Source organism: Eumetopias jubatus, unplaced genomic scaffold, assembly GCF_037043125.1.
Source record: "Eumetopias jubatus isolate StellerSeaLion01/CBP00866 unplaced genomic scaffold, mEumJub1_p1.0 scaffold_5, whole genome shotgun sequence".
Classification (NCBI taxonomy): domain Eukaryota; kingdom Metazoa; phylum Chordata; class Mammalia; order Carnivora; family Otariidae; genus Eumetopias; species Eumetopias jubatus.
Genome location: NW_028274811.1, coordinates 108,615,420 through 108,635,332, shown reverse-complemented (window position 1 = coordinate 108,635,332; position 19,913 = coordinate 108,615,420). Strand labels below are relative to the sequence as shown.

Here is a 19,913-nt window from a genome sequence, read left to right as displayed (position 1 = left end):
GGTGGCATGAAGTTTGCTGCTGGAATGTTATTTGGTCTGAGGGTTTGGAGTTTTCCAGTGGAGCCGGATAAGGACACGGCCACTCTGAGAGATCTTCCCTCAGCAAATACTGGTGGCCCCTCTGGGTGCCAGGCCTGTGTGAGGCACCGTGGGGATGCAGGCAGGCTGCTGCATGGCATCCCCTTGGGCTTGGCACAACGCCATGCTGACGTCTTGTTGCCCATGGTGCCCCCGCTTCACCATCTCTGTGCTCTTGCTCCTGGGGTTTTCCTCTGCGGGGTTCCTTCCTCTCCCCTCATTTCCCACTTGTCCAAACCTACCTCGAAGGCCACCCCCCGAGCACCCTTCCTGGACTCTTGCCCCAGCCTCCCTCCTCGCCTCCAAAACCTGGAGGCAGATACTCCCTCCTTTCGTGTTCCTATAGCGCTGCCTGCACCTGCCAGAGGCCCTTGTTGCCTGTCTTCTGGACCCTTCTGTCCTGAGGTGGCTGCCCTCGCACACTAGCTTCCCCTGAAATCCCAGGCCAACTCTGATTTACCTCCACAGTCTCCCAGCATCTACGGCTCAGCTGGTACTCAGTGACTAGAGCAATGAGACAGTGAATGTGTGCAGTGAATCGTATCCCAGTTTAACAGAAAGAACAGAGGCTGTGTCTTCTTCTGCAAACTCTCAGCAGAACAGATGTCCAATGCTGGGCTGACTGAGAATCATCCAAGGAACCTGTTTGAAAACACACATTCCTAGGCTCCATCCCCCAGGGACTGCTTCATAGATCTGGGGTAGGGCCCAGCAAGCTGTGTTTTGTCTTCTCTCTAAGAGATTCCACAGCCCAGACAGGCTCGAAGGGACCTGATTCAGAGCATGTAACCCGTGGGAGGACCAGAGAGGCCTGGCCAACGCAGCTGCAAGGCACACACGTTCCTGTGATTTCCTCTCACAAGTAACGGTTGAAAGGAGCTTTGGATCGGTTTGGTTAAAATGTAGCATTTAAGAAGGAAGGTTATGGCCAAGATAGAAGACAGCCCCCTCCCTTGGAAGGGCCTCGGAGTCCCCGCTAGACATGTGGGCTGTGCTCACGGGGCATCGTGCAGCACCATCCCCGGGGGAACAACAATGTCGGCTGACACCCAGAGCACGCAGCCGGGGCGTTTGGTCTTCACACTGCACTCTTCTCCCCTGACAGGTCTCCCGTGATGGCTGGTGGACTGTTCGCTGTGGATCGGAAATGGTTCTGGGAGCTGGGCGGGTACGACCCAGGCCTGGAGATCTGGGGAGGGGAGCAGTATGAAATCTCATTCAAGGTGAGCCAGCTTTTTGGAAGCCCCCTTCTCCTTGCCACACCCCCTTGGCACCTGTCCTGAGGGTTCTGCAGCTCCTGTTGCTCAGGTAGAGAAGTCAGGGGCCGTGGGCCACTCCTCGTGGTGCATGATAGTGGACGTGGGGTGTCTCCTCAGGCTGCGAAAGCCTTAACCACAGCTCTTACATCATCCGCTTCTTAGGATGGCCGAGTTAGAATAAGACAGGTCTCACTTCCAGTCAAGATGGTGCCGTGTCTCCCAATGAGACGTGCAGCAGACCAGCAGCAGGGAAGAGAAACCAGGACGAGGAGGGTACACAGGCCTAGGGGAATGCTATGCTCCGGGGCTGGCCCCCGGCCTCCCAGATTCCGAGGTAGCCTGAGTGCTTCCTGGCCACCCCTCTCCAGTTTTCCTTTTTGTATCTACCACTGCTGGAGTTTGCCATAGAGACCAGTGGTCAGGAACTCAAGTTGTGGACTCAGAAAAGTGTGGGTTCAAATCCCAACTCCGCTTTTCAGGAGCTTGGTGATTTGGGGCAAGTTTGATTGGCTTTCTTTCCTTGTCTGAGATAAGATAGCAATGATACTACCTACCTTACAAGCTCTTGTGAAGTTTGAATGAGGTAATAGAAGTGCTTAACATGCAACCTGGGCACACAATCAGCAATTAATAATTGGTAAAATTTATTAAAGATCCAGTGAAGGGGCGCCTGGGTGGCTCAGTTGGTTAAGCATCCGGCCGTTGGTTTCAGCTCAGGTCATGACCTCAGTGTCCAGCGATCGAGCCCCGCATCTGGCTCTGTGCTCAGCAGGGAGTCGGCTTGAGATTCTTTCCCCCTCCCTCCCCTCACCCCCTCCCCTTCTGCTCCTCCCCCTGCTCCCTTGCATGGGGCAGGCACATGCACTCGCTCTAAAATAAATAAACAAAAAAATCTTTAAAAAAAAAAGATCCAGTGAATAAATATTTACACTAACCCATGTGCTATAGAAGCTTCGACAATGGTAGTAGGGAAATGTTGGTTACTAGTTAGCCACCCAAACTTCTGGGGCCACTTTCTCCCCTTCAGTTGTGGGATTCCATTTTGAGTCAGGTGAAGAAGAGAGGCTTGGTTCCTCTGAGGGGAGGTGGGCCAGGGCCTGCTTCTGACATCCCCAGGGCCCGTGGTAGGGCATAACCCCGCCCACGAGGGATGGCCAGTGGCACATTGCTGGGAATACACAACCCTGATGCGCCGCCCCCCAAACTGAGCACCAACTTTTTATGCAAGAGACCATTGTCTCACACAGTGATTGAGACTTTGGTGCTGCTGCCACTTCTGACCAGCTACGTGATCTTGGATAAGGAAGGCTCACCTCACCGAGCCTCGGTTTCTGCTTCCACGAAATGGGCTTAATGATACTTGAATCCTCACGGGTCATGCAGAGGATTAAATGCGACCATGCTGGTTGGGTGCTCCTTAACAACATCCCAAAGTTTGTTTTCATTCTCAACATCATTGTTGTCCCCGTGTGCACCACTGGTTGAGCCATTCAGAACCAGGGAACATAAATACTTGATCAGCAAGAAAACAACAACCTGGCATTCTGCCACAACACTATTTTGGTTTGAAGGGCCATCTGTGTCTGTTTTACCTCCAGAGTTCTGAAGCTGTCTCCCATAAAGGGACTGGCCCCTGAACTAACCCTCATGTCCAGGAGTGATATTCGAAGTATTTAAGGGCGATGAGGGCCCAGGCACCAACCAGTCAGAGCAGACACCAGCTGCAGACAAGTCTGTGTCCCCTCTGAGGTGCAGCAGCTGGATTTCAGCCCTGCTCGGAGCTGATGGGACACTGTGCCAAGCCCTTCACACATGTTGGCTTGTTTAATCCTCCCAGCATCCCTAGCAGAGTGATGTCATCATTATACCCATTTCACAGGGAGGCCAGTGGGGCTCAGACCAAGGCCCCACACAGGTGGAGTAATGGAACCAGGACCTGGCCCCAGGTGTGCCTGACTGCAGAGCCCGCACTCTGACCTGCCAACGTTTCCTAGGCTTCTATAGGGACAGGAGAGGGAAAGAAGACACGTGAGAGGAAAATGAGCCTGAGAAGTTGGCTGCAGTCTTTCCCCCTTTCTTCGGTTTTTGCACCTTCCTGGGGTTATTCTTAATTTACTGGGATATTGTACAGCCTCTCAGTGAAGTGAATTAATGACAGTCTAAGTGAGAAATAGCAAATAGGTTTCCTCTCGCAGCCAACTCTGATCTGCTCAGGGATAGGGGCTACCCGGCGCTGTGTTGCTATGCATTCTGAAGCTGCATCCAAGCTAATGAGAAAAAGTGGTGATTGATTAGTGATGTCTACCATGGGTGCAGGTGTGGCAAGTGATGGCACACATGTCATTTATTTCATATCCCTAGCCCATGCAATCTCGTTTTCCAAATGTCACATCCTTATGGGTACAGTGAAATCACACGCACGGGATCAAAAGAGTTGTAACCTCACACTTCGTCAATCCAGCAGTCAAACAAACTTGATTTACAGAGTTTTCTACCAAGTGTGTACCCAGAAATGGGCACACCTGTGTTCTGAGTGCTCACCAGAATGGAAACTTCAGGAGGGCAGGAATGTCTGTGTGTTTCACTCACCGCTGTATTCCAGGTACCTAAAGGATTGCCTGACATGGAGGAGGCACCGAATAAATATGGGTTGGTGTGTCACTGGCCAGAAACCAGCCTCCATAGTCAAGAATTCCCCTTTCAGAGACACCCTCTCTAGAGAATAGTGAATGGAGAAGGCTTTGCACAAAGGAATTCCTAAACCCAAAATGATTTCATTCTGTGTGTTTCAAAGACCCATCTAATGATGTGCATCAGGCAATTACAGCAGAACAAATGGCATTTTTCTCCACACAGTTTGTTTACAAAAGACTTGGTAATGAAGCCATATTGGAAGTCTCTCACCCGGGAGGGGGAAGGAGGCTGGCCCCTGTTTCATTTGATCCAATTACTGTCCTTCACTCTCAAGGGGAAAGGGGTCTGTGTAATGAGGAGGCTCCCAGGTCTGGAAGGGAGACTTTCCTCCCTCAGTTTTCTCTCTCCTGGTTTGGAAAGCATGAGTTCCCAGAACCCGTGACAGCTTATCTGCCAGTGCGTTGTCTCCCCAGCCCCCGTGGAAGGCCTGCTCACGGTGCTGAGGGGACAGGAAAGCCCATCCATCTGCTAGAGATGCCTCCCTTCAAGGTTTCATTTCAGTGTTTCATTTCAGCCAGAGGGGAGCATTTTGAAAGGGCCATGTTCCCTCTCTGCTGAGACCCCTTTTCTTCTTGGTGACAGAGAAAAGAGACTGGTCTGAAAGGCTCGAGTGTATTTTCAGTAATTAAGATAAATTGATATGTGCCATCAGGACTGATGAATTAATACTTTGGCTCCAATTCCAGAGTAGGCCATCTATCCTGATGGGAAAACCCTAGAAGAGGTATTCTGAAGGTTCTGAAATTTCTGGAAGAGTCATTGGGTTTTTTTTTCCCTCTCTCTTTCTCTCTGTCTCAGGAGAGATTTTGTTTCCACAGTCACACTATCAAAGTTCTCCGGGTTGGCAGTTAGAATCTTCCCAGTTCTAGTGGCTGGTTAAATCTTGAACTCCGTGGCCTGCCTGTACCTGCCTCCGTGAGCTGACCCCTGCTTGTCTCTCCACCGCCCCTCACCCCGCCGTCCTCTCACCCCATTGCATTAGTCTGCCCTCTTGGTTACAGATGACCCAAATCCTAGTCAATCTGATTTAAGTGAAAAATCAGAATCAGTTGGCTCACACAGTTGAAATTCCAGGGCAGACCTTTTAGGCCTGGCTGGATCCGGGACTAACCCATCTCTGGTCTTCATCTCTCTCAGTCCCTTGACTCTGCTTTCACCCAGGTTGGCTCCCTGCTCAGGGCAGGCTTTCTCTTGTGGAAATACTCAGCATCCAACTGGAAAGAGTGTTTGTCTTTCCCCATCAGTCCTGTAGAAGTCCCCAAGTTGAGTCTCACTGACCTGCTGCTTCCTTGCCCATCCTGGAGACAGGAAAGTGGGGTTGGGCTGGTTCCCCAAAGGAAATTCCAGGCACTGTATCTAGAAGGAGAATGGATGTGGGGCAGAGCAAACCACAGATGTCCACGCAGACGTGTGTGCGCAGCCATATGGAACTGTTCACAAGCCCTAGGCTCATGTGCCATGTCATCTTTGGAAGCACACACTGTTCACTTCTCTTAAAATGCCTTTCCTTAGTCTGGCCAGCCCACATTCAGCCTTACCTGAGCTCCCTGTGCTAGGTAGGGTCCACCCCAACGCCACTCCTGGCTTTGGCTCTGGATTCCTCATGTTAACATGACCCAAGGGGTGGCCTGTCTTCCCCACTGGACTGTGAACTCCCTAGAAGCTATCTCTAGACCCAGTGTCTGGCCCATAGTAGGTGTTTTAAATAACTTAGTGGCATCAGTTCCTATCTGATAAAACTTCCTTCGCCCTGCCCTTCCCAGACTTAACATCACCATCTTTGGGTGTGGTGGGAAGGGTACTCAGCAAGAAGGCAGGGTACTGGCTTCTCATCTCAGCTCTCCATCCATCCGTCTGAGGGCCCTAGACCAACTGCTTGACCTCTCTGGCCCTCACATCCCAAACAGTGCTGTTACAACTTTCCTTCCTATCCCACAGGATAGAATCAAATAAGGTGCTGTGGGGAAAGCCCTTTGACTTAATGCAAGGGTGGTTTGGATTAGAGGTGGTAGCAATAGGACGAGCCAGAAGGAGGACTGCACAGTGTCCCCGGGAGGCCAAGGTTAGGGTATCTTCCAACTCTGAGATCCAGGAGAGAGAAAGTTTCCACAGGACAATGTGGATGAGCTTGCATGAGAAAGGTGGGCTTTGCAACAGTATAGGTGGATAGCTCTTGTTAATAGCAATTTGGCAAAATCTGTTCCATGCCAAAGCAAGCCCTTCTTTGACCTAAAATTCCACACCCAGGAGTTTATCCAAGAGAGACAGCTGCAAGGATGAGCGAAGATTTAGGTAGAAGCTATTTATTGAGGCCTTACTTACAACAGGGAAAGATTGAGAATGACCCAAATGTACATCCTGTGGGGAAAAATAAGTTAGAACACATCTAAACAATGGAATATTATATTAAGAAAAAGTTAGATGCCTCCAAAATCAAGTTTAAACAGAAGTGAAAAATAGTATATATGTAATATGATCTCGTGTTTAATGTTTAAAAATATGATGAAGGCAAACCAGCAACCAAAAACCCCGAGACTCTCCTCAGGCCAGCTAATGTTTCCTGGGCCCACACCCTAGAAACGTGTGGGGCTCTGTGCACGGCACTGTTCACTCACTGTCATTTAGCCTTCATGATGCACCCAAGGAGGTGCTCGATTTTCTCCTTTTGTAGATGAGGATACTGAGGCTCGGGTTAAGTCACTTCCACGAATCACACAGCTGCAACGGGGATGTCAGCCCTGCGTGTCGGACTCAGACTGAGCCTGGCTCTGACCCACAGCACCAGGAAAGCTTCCTGTCCCTCGAGGCAGCGGGGGTGGGAGGGCCCCAGATGCAGCCGTCCCCTTCCACTAATGTGTTTCTGTAACAGTGAATATGTTCATCGTAAGTACATATCACTTCTATAGTCGGGAAAAAATTAAGATTTTTTTTTTTTAACTAAGAAGGAAAAAATGTTGGTTTTTCAGCCCTCCCAGTGCGCCCTCACCATAAACATCCCAATGCTGTGTTTGGGCCATTTGCAAGTTCAGGGATGAGGGACTCCCCCCGCAAGGCAGTCCTCCAGAAAAGGCAGTGGCAGTGAGGAGACCCCAGGGAAGGACTGAGTGCAACAGCCCCTGCCCTCGGAGGGAGACACAGTGCCAGCCTGAGGCTCCCCTGGGGCAGGCTCCTGTAAGCAGGGGAGTAACGGGAGGCCACCTGAGGAGATGGGCGACAGCCTTGTTGGAGAGGGAAACCCAGCACATATGAGTAGAGGCTGGAGGTGTCAGGGGGCCTGGGTTCGCTTTGTTTGATACAGCTGCCAAAGCGCAAGCCTGTCCCAGGCTGCAGATTTGGGGCCGATTTTAAAAAAGAAAATGCTCAGGTTTTCCTCCTGTAAAACTCACAGCAGCATCATGAGGATTAAATGGAAGAGTGTAGAAAGAAGGTAGGAGCGCCCCCAGACACCGGTTACAGACGATGTGACACCTTTAGTGGGTCTGGTGACTGGGCCAGGGTCCCTTGGCTAGATCCCAGATGTCCTGATGCTAAACAGCCCCATGCTCATCTCATTCCTCACCGTAGGAGAGGTGGAGGAAAGGGCGGCCCCGCCTAGAGAGAGACCACTGTTAGAGGCAGGGCCTGGAAGTCCAAACCAGCCCCGAGGGGAGTTAGGGTGCCGCACGGGAGGGAGAAATGATTTCCGGAGACCGGCCCAAGAGGCAGAAGGCTATCCGGGACCGCCATCCAAGCACCTGCATGCCAACACTTTTCCCCATCTCTCTCCCCTCCCGCTTCCAGCCCCTCTGACTCAGACTAGCTGCGGTGTCGCTGCCGGTCCCCTCGTGCTAGCGCCTTCCCTCGCTGGGAAGGACTCCAGGAACTTGCTCTGCTGCGTGCAACATCCTCCCCCACCTCCCCCCCACCGGCTACAGGTGCCCAGCCTTTCCAAGAGCCGCCTGCTAGGAGCAGGGAAGGCATTCTGCTTGTGACGCTCTGAGCAAGCCCTTTGAAATTCCATGAACATCTCTGTCTGCGGGAGCCTGTGTCTCCCACATTCCTCCAGGAAGGTGGCTCAGAGGTCCAAGGGCCGTCTGTCATACATGGCTTCTCGGCCAGCACACACCCGTCTCTCCGTGCCTCAGTCTTTTCATCACTAAAAAATGGCGAGAGTAACTTCTTCAGAGTTTTTCTGTAAGAACTGAATGGCCTGAAACATTTATCTGGCCTCGAGCCAGGCAAAAAGGAGGCAGTCAATAAGTGGTAGCTGTTCTGATCAGAAGCCTCGTGTACAACATCACGGGATTAAGTACATGGCCCACAGAGTCAAACCCCCTGGGTTCTGGTGCAGGCGTGATCAGCTAGTCACTGTGTGGCCTTGGGGAAGTGACCTAACCTCTCTGGACGTAACTTCACAGCTATCAGATGGGGATAGAATAATCCTTACTTCATAGTGTGGATGTGAACATAATGTCAGTCGAACCATGTTAAAACCTTAGCTCGGGGCTTGGCATATAATAAGTGCTCAATAAACAGTGGCTGTCAGTGTTGGCACTGTTGCCGCCGATATGAATCGGGCTGCAGCCACAGGAAGACGGGAGCGGAAAGAGCTTTGGGGCTGACGAGACACAGGCTGAGGACCTTGGGTCCAGGCCCAGCTTTGGGGCGAACTCTCAGTGAGACCTTGGATGGCTCCCTTGCCCTTTCTTTTTTTTCTGTTTTTTAAGATTATTTATTTATTTATTTATTTGAGAGAGAGAGAGCATGAGAGGGGGGAGGGTCAGAGGGAGAAGCAGACTCCCTGCCGAGCAGGGACCCCGATGCGGGGCTCGATCCTGGGACTCCAGGATCCCGACCCAAGCCGAAGGCAGTCACCCAACCAACTGAGCCACCCAGGCGCCCCTCCCTTGCCCTTTCTGCTGAAGCTGTATCTTCTCACCTACGAGGGCACTAATAACCCCAAACTCACAGGGCTGTCTGTGTGAACTCACTAGTACCATTATCCTGAGGGAGGCTGTCACTGTTCCAGTATGTACTGGTACTTAGAGTGTGGGCCCCAGACCAGCAGTATCCAAAGCGTCTGAGAACTTGTTAGAAATGCAAATTCTCAGGCTCCACCCCAGACCTGCTGAGTTAGACACCCTAAGGGTGGGGCCCGGCAGTCTGTATTTTAACCAGTTTTCCAGGCCATTCTGAGGTTCCCAAGGGTGAAAACTGTGGCTGTGTTGAATACGTGGGGTCTTGTACAGAGAGAGTGCTCAGGCTTGGGGGTAGAAGGACAGAGCAAACGGGGAGGCCGCTTGGCAGGTTGGCCAGTACGTCCCAGCACCTTCACCCAGCTATATCCTTGGGTCATTGGGTCCACCCTTGGCAGCGAGTTTCTATTCCATTTCTTTCGACAGGGTTTTAGAGCAAGGCTGTCCAGTGACTAGGCAATGTGTGAATGAATGAATGAATGAATGAAACTAAGAAAGTTTGTATGGGCTGTGTTATTGATGGAAAGAAAAGCAAGGTGCCCCACAGAGCAGAAAAGTGAACGGACGGCTGCGGGTTCCCAGCAGCATCCACAACCTGAGTGCAGGGTTGTGGAGAGGGCCGGAAGTGACCAAGAGTGGAGGAACGGGTGGTGGAGAGCCTTGTGTACAAGCCAGGGGTGCCTGTTCGTTCTGCAGACAAGACAGGTGCTGATAGGGGTGTGGCAGAAGACCATAATAGGGTCAGGACCAGACTTTAGAAAGATTAAACCAGGAAGGTGTGGTCTCCCTGGAGGTCTCAGAGCTGCCTGGTTCTGGGGGACCCAACCCCAGATTCCACCCTGGGCTCTGCCATTTATGAGCAGAGGGACCTTGGAGAAGGCACTTGGTCTCTTGGCCTCACCAGGCCTTGGGTTCCTCACATATAGAAGGTATGATAGCACCTCCCTCACTGGGTGGTTATGAGAGTGCTCTATTCAAAGTATGAGTCAAACCTCAGGGACCCTGCCTCTTGACTGAATTTATTTATTAGTTTAAGAAACAAAACCCTAATGTAAGGCAACCATCCCCCATTTTTTTTTTTTGGCCAACTTGTCTATAAACACCTAAGGAAATGGTTGAATTAGTCAAATAATTTCTTAATTTAGACTCACATATGCTTAAAACTATATTACATAAAATTAGACACGTTCTGCATAGAGCACTGGGTGTTATACGCAAACAATGAATCATGGAACGCTACATCAAAAACTAATGATGTAATGTATGGTGATTAACATAACAATAAAAATTTAAAAATGCTTAAATCGGGGGGAAAATAAATAAAATTAGAATAAAAAAATATTAACTTAGAAGTAAATTCAAATGGTTTTTAAAAATCAAGTAAAACTTTTTTTCCTACTCTTTACCAGCTGCATCCGGTAACCATTATCAACATCTAAAACTAGCATGAGTGAGGTCCTTTCATGCTGGTAAGACTCCATGAAAGAGCATCTTGTTGTTTAAAGCAAACTAATATATTCAAAACAACATGAGCCTCGGAAAACAAGGATGTCACACCATTTCTTCTTTTCTGAGGGGAAGTACCCTCAGCTGCCGTGCACCCACATAGCACCGTACACATTGCTCCCAGCCCTCTCTGCTTTGGGATTACCTCTTTTCAGCCTCATCACAACCCCAGGAGGCAAACACAAGAATTCATCCCATTGTGCAGACGGGGAAGACTGAGGCTTTGAGACTCCCAAAGCTTGCTTAAGAGCCTGGATTAGACCTCAGTCCTTACTCCAGAACCAAGCTCCTAACAGCAACCCCGGGTACCTCCTGAGCACACAGACAATGCAGAAGAACTGGTGGTAATTATTATTATTTCCCCCAAGTGCAACTAAATAGGGTTTGAACTCCACAGGGGTCCTCAGCCGAGGTTCCAAGAGCAGAAGCTGTGGCTGGCTGTCACCTTCTCCCGGCCATTGGCAGTTGGATGGCCGCCCAGGCTCGGTGGCACCCAGGCAGTCGTGTCCTTGACAGAGGGAGGCTCCCTCAACAGGACGGGCCCTTCTGCCACGTGCTCTCTGGGCCCCCGTGTGTCTTCCTGATGCACATCATCACTTGTTTCTTCTCCCCTCAGTTTAGGAGATAAGAGCAAGTAATTGTCTTTTATAGACACTGTAATGAAGCCTGTCATCACACAAAAGAAGTTTGCTAATAAAATAAATCAAAGCAGCAATGAAAATGAATGGGGAGCAAGCTTTTGCAATTAGATTTGTACTTGTCTAGTGGCATGGTGCTTCCACGAGAAGTGAGAAGGCTGTTCTGCAGGGGAGAAAGGCACCAAGAAACAAGCTGATGGGGCGGTGGAGGGGGTTGCACACTCCTCATGTAGAGCAGGCAGCCACATGCCCCATGGTTGTGGAGATTGGCAAGGGGCTGCACAGGGAGGGAGGGAAGGAAGCCGACGGCAGAGAGGGGTTGCAAATACCTCATTTCGGTGGTCTGTGTGTGTCCACATCCAACTAGGAGGGGGTCCCAGCCACACGTGGGGTGGCTGTTGCTGGCTGCGCCCCCCCCTTCTCTTTGCCACCAGCTGGAGTGTCCTGCCAGTATGTTACCTAGGGGAGAGACGAGCACCTGGGGCAGGCAGCTGGGCCCCCAGTGGTGCCCCATGCCTGTGCCAGCCCCACCTGGCCCTGTCATTCCTGTCAGCTGCAGGTCTGCCACCAAGTCAGAAAAACCACTTCATGTCTCTGAGCCTCAGTTTCTCCGTTTCAGAAATCAGGCCATAGGATAAAAACCATGATGGGGCAGATGCTGTATCATTTCAAGCTGGTGGTGTTTCCCGTTCTTCTGCAAACAGAAATGACGAACGTGGTCAAGTCTGCTATGGCCAGGCATCAAGCTACATGCTTTTCACGACTGTCTCATGCCACGTGAGCGGCCTTGCGAGGTAGTGGTGAGCCGTCATGCCCAGGTCACAGGAGACTGAGGCTCCCGGGGTGAGGGCATCGTAGCCACAGGGCCACACGAGGTGGCATTGGGAATGGGGGGGTGTGCTCAGAGCCCCCGTGCCGTGGCTGTCCTGGGTCTCGAGGGCAGCTGCCTCGGCTGTGAAGGAAGGCGGGAGAGGGCCCTAACAGTACACAGACAGGGGACCAGGGCCGTGAGCAGAACCATGGGACCTGGGATCAAGACCCCCTCTGGCCACACCCCAGCCGGGGGCAAGTCAGGACCCCGTTCTGTGCCTCCAGCTTCTGTCCTGTTCCTGGAGGGAGAGTCCCTTCCAGTCTTGGGATCCTCCCAGATAACCAGTGAGCACCACAGAGGTGCTGACCGCTGTGGAAGACGCTAGAGGGTTTGTGAAGAGTTGGGTGTGCCCTGCATTGGGCCCTTTCCAGGCTGTTCAGGTGCTCCCAGAGGACTTGGGAGTTGGCAGCAGCTTCAGCTGAACAGGTATCTGGGTGTCTGAAGGCAGTTCCCATTCTGAGTCGGCTGTCAGTGGATCATGTTCAGGGCAGGGAAGCTGAGGAGTAAACCCGTCATCCCAAACCAGGACTCCTTCTGGGCTCCGGACGTCCTGGAAATCTGAGGATGTTTTGGATGCCTCAAACCTCTCAGCAGATCAAGGGCATCCTGGCCCCTCAGGAACCTTCAGGCTGATGGCCAGTGTGGTCAGGGCCAAAGAAACCAGAGGTCACAGTGAAGAGAAAGATTTGGAGATTGATTGTCGTCTACATAAAGGAAGATTCCCTGCCAGGCAGAGCTGGAGACTCATCCTCGTTAGCTAATGTGAGCTTAATATGGAGTCCGGGGAGCTGGACGCCGGCCTAGTCAACTGCCCAGGAGACAGTCAAAAATAGAGCGGGGTAAGGTATCCCCCACCTGCTCAGCGCCACTCTGCCTTCCGTAAGGCAGGGGCAGCCCAGCGCCGAGCTGGGTGATATCCGCCAGACAAAAGCATCACTTCCACATCAGTCATTTTGTATAAAGGAAGAGTTATTGTTATGGGATGCTGGCGCCTGATCAATATCTCCTGCTTTGAAAATAAACTTCTTGGCTTGGCCTTGACATTAATCTACCATCAGGAGCCTATTATCTCAAGACCAATGTTCTGTTCTATTGACTTGCTCAATTTTTTTTTCTCCCCCAAGATCAGACTATAATTGCATTTCTCCAGGCAGCACTTCTACTAATTGCCACCCCATGCATACATATCCCCTTGCAGGAAGCCTGGGATGCAGTACATCCGGGGTGGTTGGAGACAGTGGCTGGCGGAGGGTAATGAGGGACTGAGGACACCCAGGTGCATGAGGTGGAAAAGCCTCCCTTCTAGAGCCTGTGAAATAATTAAGACATGAAGCCAGATACCCACTATCCCATTGAGCCATTCAAGCTGGAAAATACTCTTTTGCACAGAATCAGGGTTGCAGATATTCCCACTCCTGCTCCTCATTCATAAACGAGGAAACGGGAATAACATTAATAATAATGCCCGAGAGGCGCCTGGGGGGCCCAGTCGGTTGAGCAACCGACTCTTGATCTCAGGGTCATGAGTTCAAGCCCTGCATTGGGCTCCGCACTGGGCATGGAGCCTATTTTAAAAATATATATATATGTAACGGCCCAAGTACAGTTGAGTCCTACATCACCACAGCGTCCACAAAACCAAAGCATGACTGCCTCTATCTGCAAGAGCCTCCCAGGCCCTCGCTGCGCCCTAGCCCATTCTCCACCCTACAGGCAGAGTCATCTTGGTAAAATAGAAATTGGATTATATTGTCACCCTCACTAAACACTTTTGCTGAAGACTCTTTGCTTTGCGCTGTGAGACTCTCATGATTGTCCCTGCTCACCTCTCTGACCTCCCCTCCGATCTCTGCTCCTGCTCCAGGCCTCTGGCTTTCTCTGTTCAGTGATTAAGACAAGCCTCGCCCTACCTCAGGGCCTTTTCACTTGCTCCTCTCTCCACCTGTTCTCTCACCCCTCGGATCTTTATGTTACTTTTACCTTCTCATTATTTAAGTCTCGTATCTAATATTCCCTTTGAAGTGAGGATTTCCCTCACCGACGTAAAGGAACCTCTCATAGATCCATAGATGCATACAGTGAGTCTGGCCTTGCTTTGGCTCCCTTATAGCACATATCACTATCTGAAACTGCCTTTGTGTTAGTTATCTACTGCCACAGGAAAAGAATACCCCATACCTCCAATATACCCTCCTAAAGCCGCAGTAAAAGTATCGCAAGATTTGTGTGGCTCAGGGAGTTAGTAGTGATTTAACCGGACAGTTCTGCTCGGGTCTGTCATGAGGCTGCAGTCAAGGTGTCAGCCAGGACCACCGGCATCTGAGGGCTAGACCGGCACTGGAGGATCCCTTTCTCAGAGGCTCGCTCACGTGGCTGGCCCATTTACACGATAAGCAGGAGGCCTCAGCTCCTCACCACCCGACCTCTCCACAGAGCTGCCTGAGTGTCCTCAAGGCACGGCAGCTGGGGACCCCAAAGCAAGTGGTCTCAGGAAGGAAGGCAGAAGCCACGGTGTCTTTTATAACCTTCATTTCTGCACTTTTCTGTTGGTTACACGGGTCCATCCTCACAGGACACATTTGGGAGGGAACTGCCTAAAGGTGCAAATACCAGAAGGCCAGGCTCACTGGGGGCCATCCTGGAGCTGGGCACCATACTCACCGTCCATGAGGGCAAGGGCCTTGGCAGACTCACCACTCTATGTGCCCAGGACAATGGTTAGCATGTAGCGGATACTCCATACATATTAGTCAAATGTCTGAATGAATCATTGTGGCGTGTGTCACTGCTGTGACTGTGTGCCAAGCCTTGTGCTAAGTAAGCGCCTCACATGCGATATCTCATCCCCAAGGCCCGCTTCATGTAATCCTCCACAGATGAGGAAACTGAGTCTCAGAGAAGTTAAGTACCTTGATCAAAGTCACAAACCTGGTAAGTGGCTGAGCTAGGATTTGAAGCCAGGACTGCTGAGGAGGGTCCGTTTAGCCTTGGCCCCGCAGTGGGTGTGAGTCAGCATACTTAGGAAGAATTCCCAAATTGCCATCAGACCAACATGCATCAAGCTCAGGAGCTCTTTGTGATGCCAGCTCTGTAGGGAAACACAAGGAGAAACTTGGGATTCCCCTCCGCAGTGATAGCAGCTGCAGGGCTTAGGGAGCCAGACTGCAGAGAAGTCGGGGCAGGGAGGCTGCTGTCTCTGCTCAGGGTGACCCAGCAGGAGGCTTAGAGATCTCGGAGGAAACTCCAGAACCTGAGGCCACAGTCAGTAAATATACAGAGCCTGTGTGCCATCTCTTCCCCTCTCATACCTGTGGCAGACATCACTAAGCAATCCCTGCGGTCTTTCCCACAGAGCCCCCATTGCCGCCTTAGAGTTTGCAACACAGCTGTCTGCACACTTGCACTTGCTCAGCTGGAGTCAGCTGAAGCGGGGTTTAAATTCTGGCTCTGCCAGTCACTAACCCTGCGACCTTAGACAAGCCTCTTAGCTTCTCTGAGCCTCGGTTTCTTCTGTAAAGTGGAGCTCCATTACTACCCGCTTTATAGGGTTTCTGATGAGGCTTAGATGCAGTTGTGCGTGGGGAGCTTGTACCATAGCGTTTGGCAATGAGTAAGCACTCAACGCTGTCAGCTATTTAAAAGCACTGTTGTTACTACTGTGTTTTCCTCCTCGCTCTGTGAATGGGGGCTTTAGCAGACAGTCCAAGCTGATGCTTTCAGTGAATGCATGGAAGGAGGCGACGGTGACCTTTGGGGGCAATGGTGAATGAGAGGCAGAAATATCATCTTCTCTCTCCCTTCCCGCCCTGCAGGTCTGGATGTGTGGGGGCCGCATGGAGGACATCCCCTGCTCCAGGGTGGGCCATATCTACAGGAAGTACGTACCCTACAAGGTTCCCGCCGGAGTCAGCCTGGCCCGGGTAAGGTGATGGCTCTCCTGGACGGGGAGGCGGGAGGGGGCTGGGCCCATCAGCACAGCAGAGACCTCCTGAGATACCTGGGACTCCACGCCAAGTGACTCAGGTGTGACAGTGTGCATGCCACCCCCCCAACTCTCTAGGTGAAATCCAATTTAAAATAACTTACTTAAAGCCCTGCTTAACCACTCATTCCCTGTGACCTTAAGAGGGTTGCTTAACTCCTCTGAGCCTGTGTTTCCTCTTTTGTTCAAAGGAAGCTAATTTTTCACAACTCTTAGCATTGCCAGAGAATTAAGGAGATGGCACAGTTTCCCCAAGTGTGACAGACAAGATGATTTTAGGTGCCAGACATAGGAACATTTTTATTTACATGGGTTTAAATTAATGTGCATTAGAAATTAATATGTATTAGTGTAGCTAACTTGTGATTTTCTAGATCTGATTACTTAGGATAAAGCTGAAGTAGGTGCAAAGTTAGACCAGGAGTGATTTAAAGAAAGCTGTTAGATAAATATTAATACAGGTGGAGCGATGTGTTGGGGAAAGCCTGAGGCAAGGCACTTAAAAGTTCCTGGCAGGAGGGTGGCTAATAAATGTCAGTGTCTTTCTCTTCCCCCCCCCGCCCCCTCCCCCACTTACACAGCCAAAAATTCTCTGGGTCAAACTATTACATTACCTTAAGATGGTTTGTATTAATCATTACTTGAATTAAATTGGCCACTGGCTACACACAGAACTCTGTTAGCCAGAGGCTTGTTTGGGGGTTGGTTTTGTTATTTGTATTAATGATCTTCCCCTAAACCTTAAATTTTAAAATATTAAGTGTCTTGAGGAAAAAAAAAAAAATCAAGGTGACCACAAGAGAAAAATGGGGCGGGGGAGGGCCCCAGAAGGTAAAGAGGGCCGCAGAGAGGTTTGTGGGAAGCTGGAAAGGTAACCAGGTAACCGGCACAGCTGTGCCTGGTGGAGACCCCTCCCGACAGAGACCCCCGTGGGAGCCTGTTTGGCATCCGTCCAGACACCTCCTTCGGCCCGGCCGCCGCCTCCCCGTCCCGTATCACCTGACAGTGGATGCCATGCAGAACTGTAGGCCCGGGGTCAGGAAGAGCCCCGGTCCTGCAAGTTACACGAAGACTGGGCGGCTCCACCAGGCAGCGGAAGCCCGTGCTCCATCCATGGGTGGGAGCTGAACTCGGGAGGCGGCAGGAGCTGCTCTGGGGCCCGCGTTGAAGAAAAAGAGAGCCAGCAGCGCCCTCTAGTGGTAGAGGATTCCAACGACAACCAGGCACGGGCCCTCGGCGCTTCGGACAGCCCGTCCGACGCGGGGGCGCGGCCGGTTCTAGACTCAGCAAGAGAGGTAGGAATCAGGTTTCTTCTGAGATCCTGTTGGCAAGCCCCGAGAAAGACGCCAGACAGGACAACAGCGCAAAGTCGCTCAGTAAGCCCAAGAGCGCGCACGCGACTCTCAGCTACTGGGAGTGGTGGGACCGTGGGGACACCTCTGACCCCTCAGCAGGATCATTTCCAAAGCAGCCTTTTCTTCTCTGGTCATTTATAAGACCCACCTGGTTAAAAGGCACCACGACCTCCTGTTTATTGAACCACAGATGAATTCAATGGATAATAGCTCACTGTAGTAACACATAAAAACTTCCTGTGAGCTAGACTTCATGCAAAGCATCTTACATATTTATCGAACTTAATTCTCATATGCTTTTAATCCCCGTCTGAGAGATGAGGAAAGGGAAATGTGGAGACATTAACTAACTAGAATTCAAACCCACTTAGGCCTGACCAGTGCCTGGCACAGAGCAATTGTCCCTTAAACAGTGGTTGCTGTTGTTAGCGTTAATGTCACCATCTATTAACAAGACTGGGAAGTTTATTTCAATGTCTTCTCTTAATTCTGTGTTTAAACATTTTAACTTCTTTTTCAACTGTCTATATCTTATCAGTCTCCTGGTGACTTTAAACCAGTTAACAATCAGAGGGGCACCCCACGTAGGTTTACAGGACCACAAGGCCTGAATCAAGCTCCCCTGAATTTTTATCATAGTATCTAACTACCCTCATTGAGTTGCAGATCACATTGTAAATGTTTGCTTCTTGTTTTAACAGCCAAATTCTTCTAGAACATAATCTCCTAGAAGATCATTTTAATAGATTTGAGGAGAGGTTGTCTAAAAGTCCTAAGAGAGCCACATAAAGAGAAAAACCTCAGTCTTACTAAAGTTGTCAGATTCCAGGACAAACAGCTAGAGAGCAGTGAAGTGGCAATTCAAGAGAGATGAGCTAACCAGCAGTTCGCCTACCTCAAGAACAAGGCCAGTCTTAGTTTGTTTACTAAATTTATTAAAAATCCTTCTTGTCTCTGCCCCTGGGAAAGGGATCTTAGAGAAAGAAGTAACAGAAACCCATTCAAACTCGCCAAAAAAAAATAAATAAAAAATGGCCTCTTATTCCGAGGATCTGGGCAAATCTCTGTAATGCAAGCACAAGGAGAGCAGAGCAGCTTCCAACAGGACTGGGACCTGGAACTAGGGAGGTGTTGGGGGAGGGATGAGAGGAGCACGCAGCCTCCTAAAATCCCAGAGTCCTTTGTGTGACTCTAGCAAGGGGAGATGTAATAGAAGTAAATGTAAAGTCCTTTACTTTGGTCAAAACAGTCAACTGTACAAAAGTTCAAAATCTGGGAGAGGCATGTCTAAAAAGTGCAATATTCATTAAAATAGTCATTTAAGGATCAATTAAAATATTGTGTGATTTGATCCTTTTATCATTGCACTGGTGAATTTGGTCAGATTGGCCACTTTAGCCTGTCGTTGGAGAGAAAACTGTAGCAGTTCCTCCGCATCCCTGTGGCATGAGCAAATTAGTGTGCCAAAGGACCTGGGTGGGCAGACTGGAAAAAGGAGAGTCTTCAGGTGTGCAGGCTTTTTTAGGCTTTCAGCTTCCTTGGGGCACAATTTTAAATTAAGCCCAGCCTTTGCCATGTCGGAGCCTGGCAGGTATGACACTGTTCCTTAATTACTTCTAACCCACTGTCAACCTCTTCAGCGCTCAGAAAGAATGAGTCATTGGCAAGGAAATTTCATGGTTTCCTTGTCCCAAACTCAAGAGTCAGCACAATGGAGGAGTTGGTGAATTTTGCCTTTGGCATGGAGCTCCCCCTCCTGCTGGCTTCCTTCCTCTTTGCTCAGGAATCAGCAAATTGCTTTGTGTGGCCCATGAGCTTAAGGATGACTTTTACATTTTCAAATAGGGTGAAAAGATGAAAGAAGAATATTTTGTGATACGTGAAAATCAAATTTCAATGTCCATAAAGTTTTATTGGAATACCACCACACCCATTCATTTACATAATGTGTCGAGCTCCTTTATAGCTACCTCAGAGTTGAGACCAAATGGTCCACAAAGCCTCAAATATTTACAATCTCACCCTTTACAAAAAATGCTTGTCGACCCCTGCCTTACCTTCTGCTTCTGGAGCAGTCATTTACACTGAGGTGTGAATGACTGATACAGCTTAAAATGCTAACTCCCTTTTACCCTTCAGAAGAAAATTTGGATTGCAGTGGGAGTGGCCGGGGCGCGGGGGGGGGGGGGGGGGGGGGGAGCGACCTTTACGATAGAGATAAAGCTGGGAGAGTTGAATGTTGAGTTGAAGGGCAGATTTCTGACAACAGCCAGGGATTGTAGGAAGATGTTTTGGAACAGAGAATTTCGCCTGAACCCTGAAGCTGTGCTCTTCCAGACCAGGCGTCTGTGGTCCTCAGCAGGTGGTATGTACACCTACAGATGGAGGGAGGAATCTTCCTCCTGGTTACATGGAAGAATTCACTTTTCCTGTATCTCCAAAACTACCCACAAACAGGTGGTTTTCCTGCCTGCTGCCCCTACTTGCCAATAATGTGGTTGTCCTTTTTTTATTGATTATCCTTGTGTTTCATAACAAAAGTAGCAGCAACTTTTGCACCTCAAAGGATTATTTA

At 50.2% G+C, this 19,913-nt stretch overlaps 1 protein-coding gene across 4 annotated transcripts in view; it reads left to right on the top strand.

The window, feature by feature from the left end:
* GALNT10 (polypeptide N-acetylgalactosaminyltransferase 10) overlaps positions 1 to 19,913 on the top strand; it is a 223,617-nt gene that overhangs the window by 189,290 nt on the left and 14,414 nt on the right. For all 4 annotated transcript variants that reach the window (XM_028106586.2, XM_028106585.2, XM_088023490.1 and 1 more), the window contains exons 7-8: positions 1,184 to 1,301; positions 15,814 to 15,921. In XM_028106586.2, coding sequence (XP_027962387.1) covers positions 1,184 to 1,301; positions 15,814 to 15,921 — 226 coding nt within the window. The remainder of the gene's footprint in view (positions 1 to 1,183; positions 1,302 to 15,813; positions 15,922 to 19,913) is intronic.